Source organism: Lasioglossum baleicum, chromosome 15 (genome assembly GCF_051020765.1).
Source record: "Lasioglossum baleicum chromosome 15, iyLasBale1, whole genome shotgun sequence".
NCBI classification, from domain to species: domain Eukaryota; kingdom Metazoa; phylum Arthropoda; class Insecta; order Hymenoptera; family Halictidae; genus Lasioglossum; species Lasioglossum baleicum.
Genome location: NC_134943.1, coordinates 4,487,819 through 4,503,875, shown reverse-complemented (window position 1 = coordinate 4,503,875; position 16,057 = coordinate 4,487,819). Strand labels below are relative to the sequence as shown.

The 16,057-nt window shown below is 38.0% G+C and overlaps 1 protein-coding gene across 1 annotated transcript; it reads left to right on the top strand.

Annotated features, from left to right (window-relative positions):
- The first annotated feature begins 6,307 nt into the window (after window positions 1-6,307).
- LOC143216545 (uncharacterized) lies at window positions 6,308-10,411 on the top strand. Its single transcript, XM_076439696.1, has 2 exons — window positions 6,308-6,394; window positions 10,067-10,411. Exons 1-2 carry the CDS (start codon window positions 6,308-6,310, stop codon window positions 10,409-10,411), a joined length of 432 nt encoding a protein of 143 aa, XP_076295811.1.
- Window positions 10,412-16,057: the final 5,646 nt, after the last annotated feature.

Sequence of the window (16,057 nt, the reverse complement as noted above, 5' to 3'; positions counted from 1 at the left end):
GAGGAGAAATCATATATTGATGGTTTCAATTTTTTCAATTTTCCAACAATTTTGAATTTCATCTACTCAATTTTGCTATAAATGCATACAGATCCGCAGTCTAATAATTATAAATGTACAGTTAGCAGCACTGTTAACTATATTATTCATCGCTGATAAAATCGGTGTGGTTAAAAAATATATTTTTTATATATTTAGAGATAAATTCTCATTAGTAAGAAATAGAAAAATGCGTGACACCCACTAAAGGCATTCGGAGTCACTTCGTCGTCCTACGCAAAAACGTCTTTTTCACGAAGTGGTCTAATTTGGTTCAGCCGGCGTTCTAATTGCAGGTTCTCGAAGGGTGTGCAACAATGTCTCCTGATCGTTTCTCCATGTATGTAGATCGCGGTATCGTTCCCGGATCGGGAAGATCCTCGGTGTTCCCGGTAATCTTACTAAAAGAAATAGCCCGCGAAGACAGCGGTTAAAATTATAACCACTTAACGATTGTGAGAACACGGCATAGAATGTCGATGTGTGTACGAGAAACTCTGAATCGGGAGATAAAGAGTCGGTGGATAGAAAGAGGAAAGGGTAGAAGAGGAGAGTAGAGGAGAGGAGGAGAGAGCAAGGGACGAAGTTGACCTCTTGCCCGTGGCATTGTGCGTCCGTCCGGTGGCTCTGGAGCTGTGTTTCTTGCTTAGGAGCAAAGCAGCAGTAGCAAGGAGCAAAGCAGGAGCCACGCTGCTTCTTGGAGGCCGCCGCTCGGTTCTCCTTCTTGCAAGCACGACGCTCGCACCTGCCAACTAACTAGTCGAACCTGATTAAACTCTGCCCTGTGTGTCGTATGACATGCCCCCTGTACTCCCCATTGCCTTAACCTTCTCCACCTCCACCTCCCACTTCCCGTAACCCCCTTCCTCCGAACTTTGCTTCTCTCCCACCTTCTTCAGCTTCTGGCCTCCTCCTTCTCCAGGTTCTCTCTGCATTCGATCTATCGATCCACCACCCTTCCTTCCATTCTTTCTCCTCTTCTGCGTCTTCCTCTTCATCTTTCGCCCATCTCCTTCAACGCAATTTTCCTCTCTGTCTTCCTGCCACGATCTCCCTTTTTCTTGCCAGCTGCCTCCTCCTCCTCCTCTAGGTTCTCTGCATTCGATCTATGGATCCAACTCCTTCCCTTCGATTCTTCTTCTCTCTCTCCTCTTCTGCTTCTTCTTCGGCTTCTTCCTCGTCCACCTTCTTCGACGCGATTTTCCTCTCTGTCTTCCCGCCACGATCTCCCTTTTTCTCTCCAGGGCTGTCGCTCCGGACCGTCGCTCCACGGCCGTTCCCGTGTCGCTCGTTCAAACGGGGGAAGAGTTACAGGATCACCGATACCATATCCGACCTGCTCGCGATTTCTTCGCCGACATAGAAATACGTCCGAGTTCGCCAAACGCTTCTTCCCGATTCGTTACGACGCGAGATCCCTCGCTCGAGATTAGAACGCCAGCCTTTCGGACGGAATTGCACAGTCCACACCACGCAGAGCCTCTGCTTTCATCGACGGGCTGCACACTTTTCCACCATCCGAGGATAGCGAGATTACTGCGACTACGCGCGCCAGGGTCCTGCGATTGTTTACCATACTTGGGGACTATAGGGTCCGAGACTATAGGGCACTTGACGATTTTTCTGTGTTAATGTCTTCGCTGTCCACGATTGTTCCTCTACTCACTTTCGTTGGCAAATGTTTTATTACAGTGTACCTCCTTTAGGAAATATTTTCGTGATTTAATCGTGGAACTTATGAATATTGTGCTGTTCAGATTACGACTCGGACAGCGAAGTATTTAAAAAATCACGGTGTTTAGAAATATATAATTCTGAACCAAAGAGCGTATGAGTGTTAATAAAATTAGAACTTGGATAAGTCAAAAGATATTATACAATCGAGATCGAAGAGATAAAACTGTGAACGAGTTCAGGGAAGCTGTTAAATAATAAATCTGTTTAGAAGAATTAATTTTATATAGAAGTTTTAATTTGTCACAGTCCGTTTGGTTTTATAAATTAGAGATGCAGCCTCGTTAATGAATCGTTCTGTTTTATTAAAGTTTCTTTCTTTTTGCGACGCATTTAGTAGGACAGAGTAAAACGTAAACTGTTGTTGGAACAGGTAAATGAAGTTTCCCCAATAAAACGTAAAACGTGATTCGTGGCAAGGTTTGGAACCCTCGACGTCCAGTTCCTACTAATTTGATTAGACGATTAACTGCATGTCGTGTTCGATTCAGTTTGATTAGACTCCTCCGGACGCGATGCATGTCGTAACGAACTCGACGAAGCGCCACTCGATGTAAATGAAAATTACGCAAATGCCGATACGGTTAATCGAGGCTTCTGTTGTAATTTGTAAACCTTGCAGATAAGAACATTGATCGACCGGTTGAACGTATACTTTTCTATCCGAAATATAATTGACTATATTTGTGTTTCTGCTTTGGATACTTATTTCTTGTTTCATTGTATTTCTGTTTTTGATTTTTGCCGAGGCATTTGTTAGGTAGTTTTACAAACAATTCATGAAAGTTTGATCAATTTGAGGGCGTACGTTCTCCCTTGGGCCTTTTATGTGATGTAACATGGGCAATACGTTGTTCGCGAACGCCATAGCAAACGATATTTTACTTAGACATGAGAACAAATAGAAAACACAAGTTTCCTCTTGAGAGTGCTTCTACCTTTTCGCAGTAACGGAGTTGAATGCACGTGACACGATCCTTGCTGAACCGTGAGATTACGATAGCATTGTTGTTAAATATTACAGCGTGAGAACAAAAAGAGATTTAAAAAAAATTGTTTTAATATACAACATAATTGTCATTTTAATACTGTTAAAATTTTTAGAATCATTTTTACTTCCATATTTGATAGTTTAGACATAAATTGAATTTTGTACTATGGTGCAATGTCTTCACTAAAACATTAAATGTTTATCGATTTAAACAAACTGAAATATCATTTCGAATTGTTGATATAACATAGAAAGAACGTTTTCTTAATTAAACCTAGTAAGTCTATGCATACAGTAAAATTGTAATGAATAATATGTTTGTTTAAAAATCATATATAGCACCAGAAATTACTGCTAATTGCATTCACAGGGAACCGAACATTCTGAGTATAATAAATGACGTGAAACAATGGACGGTTGCGTTTTTCATCTGTTCAATAACCCCCACATCCGACATTACGAAGGAGAAAACTTCGCAAAAGTTCAACAATAGGAGAACCGTTAATAATAAGCCTGCCAGGGAATTAAAATGAGCTATCCATAATTAATCTTCGTGAATTTCCGAAATATTTTTGTTTTGTGGTTTTGAGAGAATTAAATGAAGCATTGAGGTAAACTTTTATATTGATGAAATTTTACACTCGAAATACTGTAATGAATAAAGCAAGTCTAATGTGTTACATGATCTTTAGTAGAAAAATTATATTTCCGTTTAATTTACAATTACTATATGTGAATGAAAATTAAGAGACGACAAGTATGTTTAAACTTATGGTTCTTGAAATAAAAAAATAAGAAAAAGCAACGCGCAAACAACACGCCAATCGAACAATGTACATTTCGAATAAATCCCTTGATTCAGTAGCTAATCAGCGGCTGGAGCAGACAGAGAAAATAATGCCGTAACTTACCAGTCACTTGTGCGTATAATTACCATGTACAGCATTGTGAATAATTAATTTATCTTCAATTATAAGTTTCTGCGGGGAAAATTAGGAGGAATTATACAAGTAGCGCCGCATCGCATAAAATCGTTGAACTAATGATTTACTCAGGAGAACTTATTGCGTATTTCGTGAGATGGCGCGATGTGGCAGTTGTTAAAGACCGATATAAGAACACGTGCTACGTACGAGGTATAGGAGTACACCAATCACCCAATATCCAATGTATTTTTCTCCCTTACGTTCGGGTGAGCTTTAGAACCCGTTACCATTTTCGTTGTCACCTACACTACGAATCGGCCGGATCTAATATTGTGCACAGAGCATTGGTTTAAAGTATATAAAACTATTGCAATATATTTTTTTTTAATGACATGAGTATTAAGCCAAAATGAATTTTGTTATTTCTCGTATTTTTGTAATACATCATTTTCAGTTCTTGCTAATACACCTAAATACGCGAACTATCGGTAACATTGAGCCCGACACCGAAATGGTACATAGGCTCTTAGTGCCCCCGAGGCCTAGATAGAAAAGTCCATAAGATGACAATGTCTGTCGTGAGACACGAAACCCCATATGATCGGATGGAGTGATCGCAAATCCTCTTCTGAGACTCTTCGGAGCACACTATTTTTTGTTGTTCTTATTCCCACGTTGCAACTCACAATAAAAATACAATTGCATTGAACAAACCACTGGAAAAAAATGGAATATTTTTATTTCCGTTAAAAATTTAGCAATAATTCTGGTCTTATTCTACTTTGCAGTTTTATTCAAGAATCTATAATCTTAAGTGGCCTCTACACGATCAATAATATTGTCAATATTCGTGTCAATATTAACGGAGGACCATATTGATACAAATATTGATCGCCTAGGAGCGTATTGAAGCGTCCTATCAATATTGACGGATATTGATAGAAAATTATATTTTCTGAAGAACCGTCTGAACGTCTAGGAGGTTTATTGTCAATATTTCCTTCAATATCAGTTGCTTGTGAGCACGTGACGGCGCAACGCGAGGACGACGACAATTTCTCCGCTCCGTGAATCTACAATTGGGTGAAACAAACAAATTTTCTATGATAGCGTTATTAGACTCGGGTAGCCCTGTAAGTTTTGCTAAAGAAAATTTTGTATCGAAAGATATTCCTACAATTACACTGTGGAATTGAATTATAGTTCGAAATTTTGATAATAGGCCCGGTGTATGCACGAAACTGACGCCTTAGTATAAAGATCCGTATGTGGTGTCCAAGATGCTCCGAAATGACCGTTACGTAATTAAGGACGTTGACGGACACCAAATTTCGCAAATTCCGTACCGGGAAACTTCATCTCACAATCAGTGCTTGTGTTATTGCTTCACAGGTTTCTATAATGATGTTTCCCAATGTCTTAGGGGCGATTGCACACATGAATTTCATGTCTTCCAAATCCATTCCAGACGCTAGGTATCAATGTTATAGAAAGTTTTTAGTTTGCAGGGATAGCTTCGCGCATAACAGTGTCTCTTTTATGGATGTTGGGCCTAACTAGCTCTAATAAAGTTTGAAAGCCTTCTTCGTCCATTCGAAGAAAATTTTTGTAGTTATCCGGTTCTGTAGAACGCAAAAGATTCAGCAAATGTTCGTGTGTAAAGCGGCTTCTCAGCTTGTACCACTCTTTGGACCAGCGTCTATTTCTCTTTCTCTTTGATTTTCTTTGTTCGCATAGTGAAAGAGTCAATGCGAGAAAACCCACATCCGAACTGGAAAACATTTCGAAATTCACAACAGAAACACCACTGAAACAGCACCGATCATGCAGTACGAATATTTTTGCCAGAATGAGTATTCGTGAGAATATTGATGCGTTTATATTGAAACATATTGATGCGCGCTTTAATATAGAGCGTCAATATTGACGCGAATATTGACAATATTATTGATCGCGTAGGGGCCACATTCTCATCTGCAATGTTCACGCATCCCTTAAAAATATTAATTTTAGTGTTTATTAAAAGAGCATTACTGTTGTTAAGATAATTGATTAAATGTTTATTTTTAGAATGCGGGAAGTCTTTACCACATTCTATTTGATAATTTGCGCTAGGTAAATATGTAAGAGAAATTTATTCGTCTTCTTCACCATTCAATTTGTGTCCCGTTCCGCCGTCGAAGTTTTTGTATGGGGACAGATATACATATAAGAGCATCGGAGAATTTTATTATTACACCATACTTCTCTTCCGTATCTTTCCTTCGTTTTATTAAATGGTGCAGATTCTAGAAAATATAGCTTCCATCACGCAATTTAGAAAATGAGTACCTTACACTGTTCGGAAAACTGGAATCAGGCTAGCAACAACAAAATATCCATTCGGAAATTAATAATAAGAGGGACATTCTGTATTAAATATATGTAATGAATGAACTACGGATCGTAGCGTTTCGAAGACATCGTTGCACTTTTTTTTGCAGAAACTGTACCCATGATACCAAAACACGCAAACTTCATTTCACTCGACACCATTCGAATCTGACTATTTTGGAACTTCACACCCGGAAATTTCCCGTGAATTTCTTGTAATTGTAGTAATCAGTGAAATAATAAAATGTTCCGAACAGAGTATATCACCCCCTGGGTTCGAATGAGAGCGGGCATGGAGCACACTCTGAAGGCTGCTAAGAAATATCCCGTGGTAAGTGAAACTTTCAGGCGAATCCGAGGCGTTAATAATTAATGCCTAGTGCACGTTCGTTGAACGCTCTGGAAGTTCGCTTCCGCGGGAACCGCAGAACAATTCTCTGTTGTTGGAGGAATCGGGAATGTATGATTTCAAACATGTTCTTTCTAGTTTCGCGATTCTATCCCGCGTTATTTTAATAAATTCGAGTCGAAAATTCCGTTTGTAGATACCTATTGAAACACTAATTCCGATTCGAAGGAATCTAAAGGGCACGGGAGGAAATCAATGTACTCATGTACATTAGGGTGGACCTAAGCTATACTTGGCGAAAAATTTTTATCGAGATACAAAGCACGACGCCCCCCAGAATGGTTCTCTTTGGTGAGAAAAAAATTTGGGCAAAGTTTGAAATCGATCGAAAAAAAGGATCACGTGGCGCATTTAAATTGAAAATTTTGAAAATTTTGAAATTCATCGTAACTATAAAGTATTATATATCGTTGGATTTGTAATTTTTTTAAAATAAGAATATGGAAAAATTATATGACCTTAATTAAAAAAAAAATAACGATGACCTTGAAATTTCGAAAATTTCATTTTTAAAAAAAATTTTTTTTGTGCCATTATATTTACCATATTGAACAGTGCAACTTTTTCCTCTGACATTTTTTCGTATAACCACAAATAACAGAGATATGTCATTTTGTATTGTACTATTGTACTATACATGTGAATGAATATTTTGAATATATTCTACAGAATAGTGATAAGGAACTATTTCTTATATTCTAATGTAAGACTATCCGCTTTTAAGATGGCAAGGACAGAGCGGGTCACCAAATAATACGCCGATCAATGGTGAAGCCGCTCGCCAAGAATGCATTTTATTAAATGAACAGACAAACAATACAAAATCTAGAGAGAGAATCCAAACTTGACAAGTCACTGGAAGAACGGGTCCTCAGACCCGAAGTGGCTGTAAGGACCCGCGCTGCCAGCGTATTTTATGACGCTACCCCTCTGGGTTTCCCTGAGAGGGAGGTAGCTGTGTGGTTCGCCTGTGCTGCGGACCCTCGACGTTCGATTTACATGTTTTTCGCTATTGTTGTTTTCGTTGCGTCAGGATATTGCTGGCGGTAATCTTTTACCATTTGCAGTACCAACTGCTTTTCTTCCTCATTGCGAGCTAAAATTTGATTGTATGTAATCCTGTATTAGCTTAACGGCTCTTTCTGCCGAATCATTGACCACAGGTAAAGCCTTAACTATATCTAAACCTAGTTTGTAAGAATCTTCATCTTGCCAAACTACTGGATCTTTTTTTAAAAATTCCGTCAATATATTAAATCTACTAAAAAATTTTCGGCTTTCGTCTGATATAAAACCTGAAATGTCCTCTTGCATGTGATCGGCCACATTAGTTGGTAAAATGACAAATTTTTTATAATAATCGCCGCTACTAAAAGATCACTAATTGATCAAGAAACTCTTGTTCCTGTTGATCTTGTATCTGGGATCGTCGTTTACAACTCTTTTGTAAGACCTTCAAGACACTTGTGGTATAATGACTCCAATTTCTCGACGCAGCGACTGTTTAACTGAACTGGAATTTTGGCCTTTTCCCACAACACCTCCACTTCTTTAACAACAAGGTGTGCACTAGACCGAAGGTTCAATTTCACTTTCCGCAAATTATAAAATAGCACTCCTAAAACTTGTCGTTTCGATGGCAACTTAGCGTCAATTATCTGATTTTCATCATGTTCTAATAAGAACAGTTTTTCGCGACTTCTACTTTCCATTGGGCTTCTCAATTTATATAGAAATTGAGTAGTCTTCCTGTATGACTACTGTAACGTCTCGCGTCTGCCAAATCTGGATTGAACGACGATGATCACGAGTCCGATTTTGTAAGTTGAGGTGATAGTTGATCAAAGACAACACTTGAGGTTGTATGTTCGCTTACTCGATACTGATGATTACAGTTCGTTAGCTCAGACAGATCTAATCGGTGGTTCTCTGATACATCTAAATCTTACTTCGGTGTGGATGTCGTTTGTTTGAAAAAGCGTGATGATTGGTTGATGGAGTTGAAAGTAATTGGTGGAAAAACTTGTAAGGATAGGAGTAGGAATAGGAGTGGGAGTTTAAGTACGGGTTGTTATAAAATTTTTAACGAGGGTTTACATCTGTTTCCCGGGTGTGCGCTTATGAATTTCAAGATAGGTAAAATTGTAAAAAAGTAGACTTAAGGTCCACGGGGTACATCTGGAGGTAACGTAATAAATTATATTGGGTCATAGGTAATAAATGGATATGTTTAAATATCTGTTATTTGTGGTTCTACGAAAAAATGTCAGAGGAAAAAGTTGCATTGTTAAATATGGTAAATATAATGGCATAAAAAAATTTTTTTTTAAAAATCAAATTTTCGAAATTTCAAGGTCATCGTTATTTTTTTAAAAATTAAGGTCATATAATTTTTCCATATTCTTATTTAGAAAAAAATTACAAATCCAACGATATATAATACTTTATAGTTACGATGAATTTCAAAATTTTCAAAATTTTCAATTTAAATGCGCCACGTGATCCTTTTATCCGATCGATCTTAAATTTTGCACAAATTTTTTTCTCACCAAAGAGAACCATTCTGGGGGGCATCGTGAAAAAAATTCGTTGGTCAAAAAATAAGGACCACCCTAATGTACATATTTGGTGCTTGTGTGTTGCAATTAATGCGGAAAATGTTTATTTTCCATAAAACTTCAGTCTAGTAGTAATAGTCAATGAACGAACCAAACAAAGAGGTTTAACACTAAGCCAGAGTTGGACATTAATCGATTAAAATTTTAATCAAGATTGATTGATTAATGTTTGCGATTAAAAAAGGTAATCATTGAAAAATCGACGATTGATTCAATCGATTGATGAAGTTAATCGTCAATCGTGGATTAAAAAAAGAAATCATCGAAAAAAAAACATAAAAGCACGTAAACAGAGTTTGTATTATAGACCAAATGACAATACGCCTAAACTCAGTTTACATTTTTTTCAATATTCATATAGATTTGATTCCGTATTTAATTTCGAAATTTCAGCAGGTAATCATTAATCAATTATCCGATTGACGATTACAAAAATAAAAAAGGCATTTCTAAAACTTTTTTATTTGGGTCCTTAACGAAAATTTAAAATATATGTTTTGTAGATCTATGTCAGTTATACATATACTGAAAATTTCATCGAAATCGGTTGACGCAAGAAAAAACGACACGCATCGAAAGATGTACGATTCTGTGATCTGCAAAACATATATTTTAAATTTTCATTAAGGACCCAAATAAAAAAGTTTTACAAAATGTATTTCTTATTTTTGCATGTAGCCTTGTAAATTATAATTTTTGGAAAATCTTTTTTGCATATCATTTCGTAAACCAATGCTTCTAATTGATTATAAAAAATCAGGTAGTTTGGTACAACAAAAAAATTATTAGTTTTTAAAGGGTGTACGAATACTTTGTACACCCACCCGTATATGCTGAAATAAACAAACGTATTGAAACATTTCTCATGGAAATAGCTGTATAATTTTAATAGTTGTAAAATCAAAAATATGAAACCGATCATTTGGTAGGTTTAGTGTTAATACCCAGCACAGGCTCCCTGCAAAATTGATTCTAGCTGGAGCCGTTCGCGCCCCGACACTCGATCTCGTACTTTAACAATAATAAAGAAGATAGCACTGGATCGGCGTACAAACGTCTTCACAGTATGGAGGATTTCGACCCCAGGAAGCCACGATGCGATCGCACGAAAGCAAGCCTTTATTGGCTAGAGATCTCGGAGGAGAACAAAGGTCACAAGGTCCCAATGACTGCTAATCACTGGTACGGTCGACCGAACAGGATCCAAGTTGACGTTCCTGAGAAGAAATTCAATCGGTCGAGCAAAATGCAGGCGTTCTACCGCCGGTGTGGTATCAAGCTAATCAGCGACAGCGACGACCGACAGGCCAAAATCTGTTAGAGCCATCTCGCTCTTCGTTCCCTCTAACAAACGATGAGGCGCCTTTTGTTCAAACGACCGTAGCGTTAATGAGCCAGGCAAATAGAATTTATCCAGTGTGTGAATCCTACTGCACATCTGTACTTGAATGCATTAATGTATCTAAACTTGACGAGTACATGTGTTGATCCAGTACAGGAAGATGTGCAAAAAAATTTACGAGACTTTTATTGTTATCTTTACATTATTTCAGAATTTTTAAATGTATTACCCATGTTTATAGATTTTTTTACAGCAATTTCAATTGTGAACGGTAATGTCAGTAATAATTTTGTTTGAGATAATAATGTGAAAGAGGATTTCTAAGCCTCTTTTTGGTACAATTATTGAAAATTTGAGCAATATGTACGTTTAGTATACGAAGCTATATGAGTTTGCTGAAGCTGAATGTACAAATGGATTAATAACCCCAAATACAGTGATTCCGCTACGCAGCATGTGAAACGTTATGGATTATTGTCTTTGAATTGTTTGCGGAAGCTACAGCAGCCTACAATCTCGATAATACACACATTCGGAAATATTCGTAAAAAATAAGTGACTGATAATACACCAGAAATTCATTAATAATATTGATATGTAAAACGAGAACGGGTCAGGGAAACGTTAATAATTTATACTCGAACAAATAATTGTCTATAACAGGGACGAATATTAACAGGCGATCGTGTACGACGTGCACGATCGCGATAACGAGCATAAATATTTTTCGTTTATTTTTAGGTCGAGAAATCTCGCAATTGGTCAAACAAACCTCCGTTTGGAACCCGCTTTCCTAAAACAGTGTGCGAACATTTGCATAAACAATCGCGGTGTTTTAACGACGGTATTTTATAGACGCGTCCTCCGCGGCGATAAGGAACGAGGCGATAAAAGTAGCGGAACACATACAGTCGGCGAAATGAAGTCGGCCGGGTTTCATCCGGGTCATATATCAATTCGATTAAAAAATTGCTCGGTCTGCTGGCGAGTTGTTTGCATGCAGTAATTAATTTAGCTGGTATGCAAAGCAGCCGATGCGATCGTTCGACTTTTTCTTCCCCTCCGTGGAATTTCTTACAGTTGAAACCCTGCGCTCGGGTTGAAAACCGGCGCGACGCGGGTCGATCTTCCTCACCCGACGACCGGAGATGGATCGAGTAAATATCAGGGGGCTCATGGACGGAATAACTTTTCGCCTGAGCAGCCTCTCTGAGGATGGCGTGGCGATTCATAAAGGACCACCACGTGTTCGGATCCTTGCTCAGTCTTCGACGCTCGGAATTCTGCTGGGCGATGCTTGCGGCACGTTTCTTGAATTCGTCCGAAGGTGGATCAATGTCACCTCAATGTGGCTAACTTCTTACCACCATTCTTCCCTTCACACGACAATGTGTTGTAACTGCGGATCTCTATGCAAAATAAAAATTCCCAATCCCTTGTCCTACAACATCGAATTGTTCTCGTGACGAAGATTTCACACAAAAAATCTTATTGTTAGAATGAATTGAGCAATGAATCTATTTCTATTTCTTTTTCATTAGTAAAAGATGGAAAGAGAAACTTAAAATCAGGTGAATGAGAAAGTGGAATAAAAGATTTTAAATACAGAAGAACATCGTTCGTTGGAATCTTGTTTATTGCACGGAATCCATGGCATACTAGCGATTCCCACCACGAGTTGTTAGAAGTTCTGGAACTGGTGACGGGAATTATTACGCAGGGGAAATACGGAGTAGGAAATTGAGAAAGTGGGATAACTGATCGCGTGATTGGCCAACTCCTGCTTCCTCCCGTTCTTTGCAACCAACGAGGTTCTACTGTAATAGTCATTGGTGGATTGGTATTCGGGCAGCCCGGTCATGAAACAGTAATTTTTGGTTTAAAAGAAATTAGGGTATTTATACAGAAAAGTAGAAATTATACAGTCACGATTCTGAACAACGACGAAAATATACCCAAACCTAACCCAGACCTAATTGAAACCAAACGGAAGAGCACGAAAACTATTTTTATATAGAAATATCTGGAAAACAAAGAACGCGAGTGGTGGTAACACGTACAGGAAAAAGTTGGTTAGAATTGTGAATTCTACAACATACATATTTGAGTTTCATCAAAATCGGTGAGGTGTACCCTTTTCTGTATTATCACTGAAATTATTAAATATTTCCTAGACTGTACTAAGCTATCATGAGTCTAACTCGATGTTACAGCAGAAGGGATTAAATGGTCTTACTGTTTTGTTTATAAATGCATGAAATCCGCAGTCTATTAATCAATGGAGTCACGTGTGACGCACGCGTTCCGTGTACGTGTGCTCCGGATTGCACGAAGTTTCTAGGATTCGCATCGATACTTTCTGCGAGACCTTTGAGTTTCGCCGATCTCCCGATATATTCCGGCACGAAACTGGAAGCCAACTTACCAGCGGAAGTGTATGGTATACCGTGCGCACGCTGGGTAGGTATACAGGTACGTGTTCCCACCCCCAGCATTCGGAAGCAGCAATGCCAGCAGCAACCACACCACCATGCTCAGGATATGGCGGCAGAAACAGAAACACCACGGAACACGGTCGACGACGAGTATCTTTGAAGACACCGGACGAAATTGTTCGCCGTGTTCGCAAGTAATTCCGTCGACAATTTTTTAATTCCTCTCCGGTATCGTTCTAAACCCGGAATTACATCGGCAAAATGAAATCGCGCGAGATTAGAGGACTTAACGGAAAATTTGAAAACTTGCGAAAAAGGTTCCCAGAGGCGAATGAATGGAACGCTTCGGGCTGCTTTTAATCGAAACTGGAATTATAAGGTACCCTCCTATTGTTTATGGTCCCGTGAATTAAAACCCGGCGTAATGAAACTGTAGACTTTATGCGTTTACAACGTGTACACAATAAGTAAAATACGGTAGTGCGAGAACTTAACAAAACGTTTTGTTTTGTAGGACGGTTATTTGAGAAAATAAATATTAATTCACCCCTCGGGTTTTCCGATAGCTATATACATACAGATGTGCATTAAAGAATTTACTATTATTAAGTGCACCTGTATAAATAACCCACCATTTTTTCCGTCACGTTTTTTGACGAATATTAATTTTCTTAATTGACTTATACAAATGTGTATTAAACATTTACCAGTGTGTAATCCGAACAATGAAACACCGAGATCTCTTGACGAGATTTCCAAGCGTCGCGTGGAAGTCAATTTTAGTTAGCTATGTCGGAACGTGCATCTGCACTCATGACGTTCATATGGGCACAATCTTGTTCAGCCGACAGGTCTAATGACGCAGTCCTTGTCTCTAAATTTGGACTTGGCTCAGGTATCTCTTGCAACGCGAAAAGAAATGTCAGAGGGTTAATGCGTAGTGTGCAATCTACAGAAACGGAAATTAAGAGAATAATCAATGCGGACGTCGGTAATCATTTCGAGCGACGTTCATATTAATTAGCGAAAATATTGGAAATTTTCAATTTTAACATCGCAACAAAATGAACAGCAGAAATGGTTATAATTAGACGGGAAGTTTTGAAGTCGCTTCCCTATTGTTGAACTTTGGTTAATTTCCCTTCGCAATCCGGAGTCCATCGTTGTTATCAAAGAGAATAACGTCGCATCTATTGTTTAAGTTCGTTTATTATGAAACAGCTTCAATTTTCCAGGAATATAATTAAGTGGTTCGTTTATAGAGTATAAACTTTGCAACTTAGCAGTTTAAAGAATATTTATTTTTCTTAACGACTACAAAAACACTCGGAAATAATTAATCCATATATTAAAACTTGTTTAATCGTTCTATTTTTTCAATTTACACCTACCCAATTTGGCCAAAAATCCACAGACTAATATAATAGAAGACTATAATGGGAGATTGTAAAATAATGTAGAATTTCTGAAGTCTCCATTTGGATATCAATTTTACAGTATAATTAAGACCTTTTTCCTACGTGTGAGATATTCTCCTACACTCCACATAATCTCCTTGAAGTGGCCCTATCGTGCCTCATTATCACCATCATTAATCAAGGACGAGATTGAAGCTATTCAACGAGAATTTTCGCAAAAAAGACCGCTGCAAAACTTTTGCCTCAGTCACTGTTTTCAGACGCCACTTGTCGAATACTTCTTCGGCGCGAGGGTGGAAAGCACACACGCGATATTCGCATCACTAGTGGTAACACAGTGTTTAGTCCGGTGCCATAAAACTTTATATACTTGTATGTCACGAGTATACTAATGTCCCACGGAGAAGGATAAATTCGTGCCACGTTTGATTACACTCGCAGATTACGGTCTTTATGCGAACCCTTCATGCGGAGTATATTAGCAGAGCATTGAAGCAGTTGATTTGTCGAAAATATAAATGCTTTTATCTCGGTATACTAAAAAATAAATAAAAACAGCATCGTATTGAAATGTTGAAGAAACCAACGTGACAATTTTGTAAACAATTAAAAATTCATACCACCATTTTTATATTTATTACGCACAACTCGAACTTACTGAAACATTAATTTCTCATTGCTTACTAAACGTATTGTTTCAACGATTTTTTCGCAGCATTTTACAACGCGTCCACAGTTACCAACATTTTCGTCTCTCCCTTAAGAATTTATTAACACCTACTTCTAGCGAAACAGAAATGTTTTTTTCCCTGTTTCCATTTCCTCTTTCGTATTTTCCCGCACTAACGCCGGATTTGTAGACTGAAAATGAACAGTGGCGAGAGAAGATTGCGAGATGAGAGACCGGTTGGTAATCACAGGAGATTTTGTGCAAATTTATGAGCATAAATTCAACCCCACCACCTGGCTTTCGTCTTATTACGCAGGACTTTTCTCTATTGTTGATAATTAATCGTCCGCGGTCACGGACGGTAACACCTAGTCTCGGAATCATTCGTTCTTTTTCTTTCTTTCAGCCTCGTTAATTAAAAGTTTAATTAAAACCACGTCAATTAATCAGAATTCTGTTTCGGCCCGTTCTCTGTCGCGCGGAAAAAAGGAGTGCTCGACTGGGTAACTATCAGTCGCGGTGGCCTTGCAGCAACGTTACAAAACGAGCAATTAAAAAGTCATCTCAACTCGAAAATTCATTACATAATGACAGTCCAACGAAGTTTCCAGGAAATTCGCAACTATGATCTAAATCACCTGCTTGTGACATCTTGAACATTATTACGAAACGATTGTTAGGATTTCAGCGTAGACAAAATTGTATTTAGCGCAAATGACAATTTATGGTACTCGGAAAATTTCTCTCGCAATTTCCACCTTACGAGGCTACGCAATAATGTGCAATCAATGACTGTTATATTATATCGTTTTTATTATACCATAATTTATTGTAACACAATTATAATATTTTGTATATTATTTAATAGTACCACTGTGTTCTCCGATTTTTAAAAAATTCATCCTTGTAGAAAATGACAGTTGACTGCTACGTTGGTCGTATGTGGGTTTCACAATTTTTGTTAACAGGTTTAGAAATTCATTCTTACTGGAATTGATCAGAGAAAATTAAATTTTATTGGAGCTGAAGGAAGAGAGTTGAAGAAATATTAATAAATTTTATTTTTCTGGTTCTTAATAATTTTGTTCAATTTCCGGGGGTT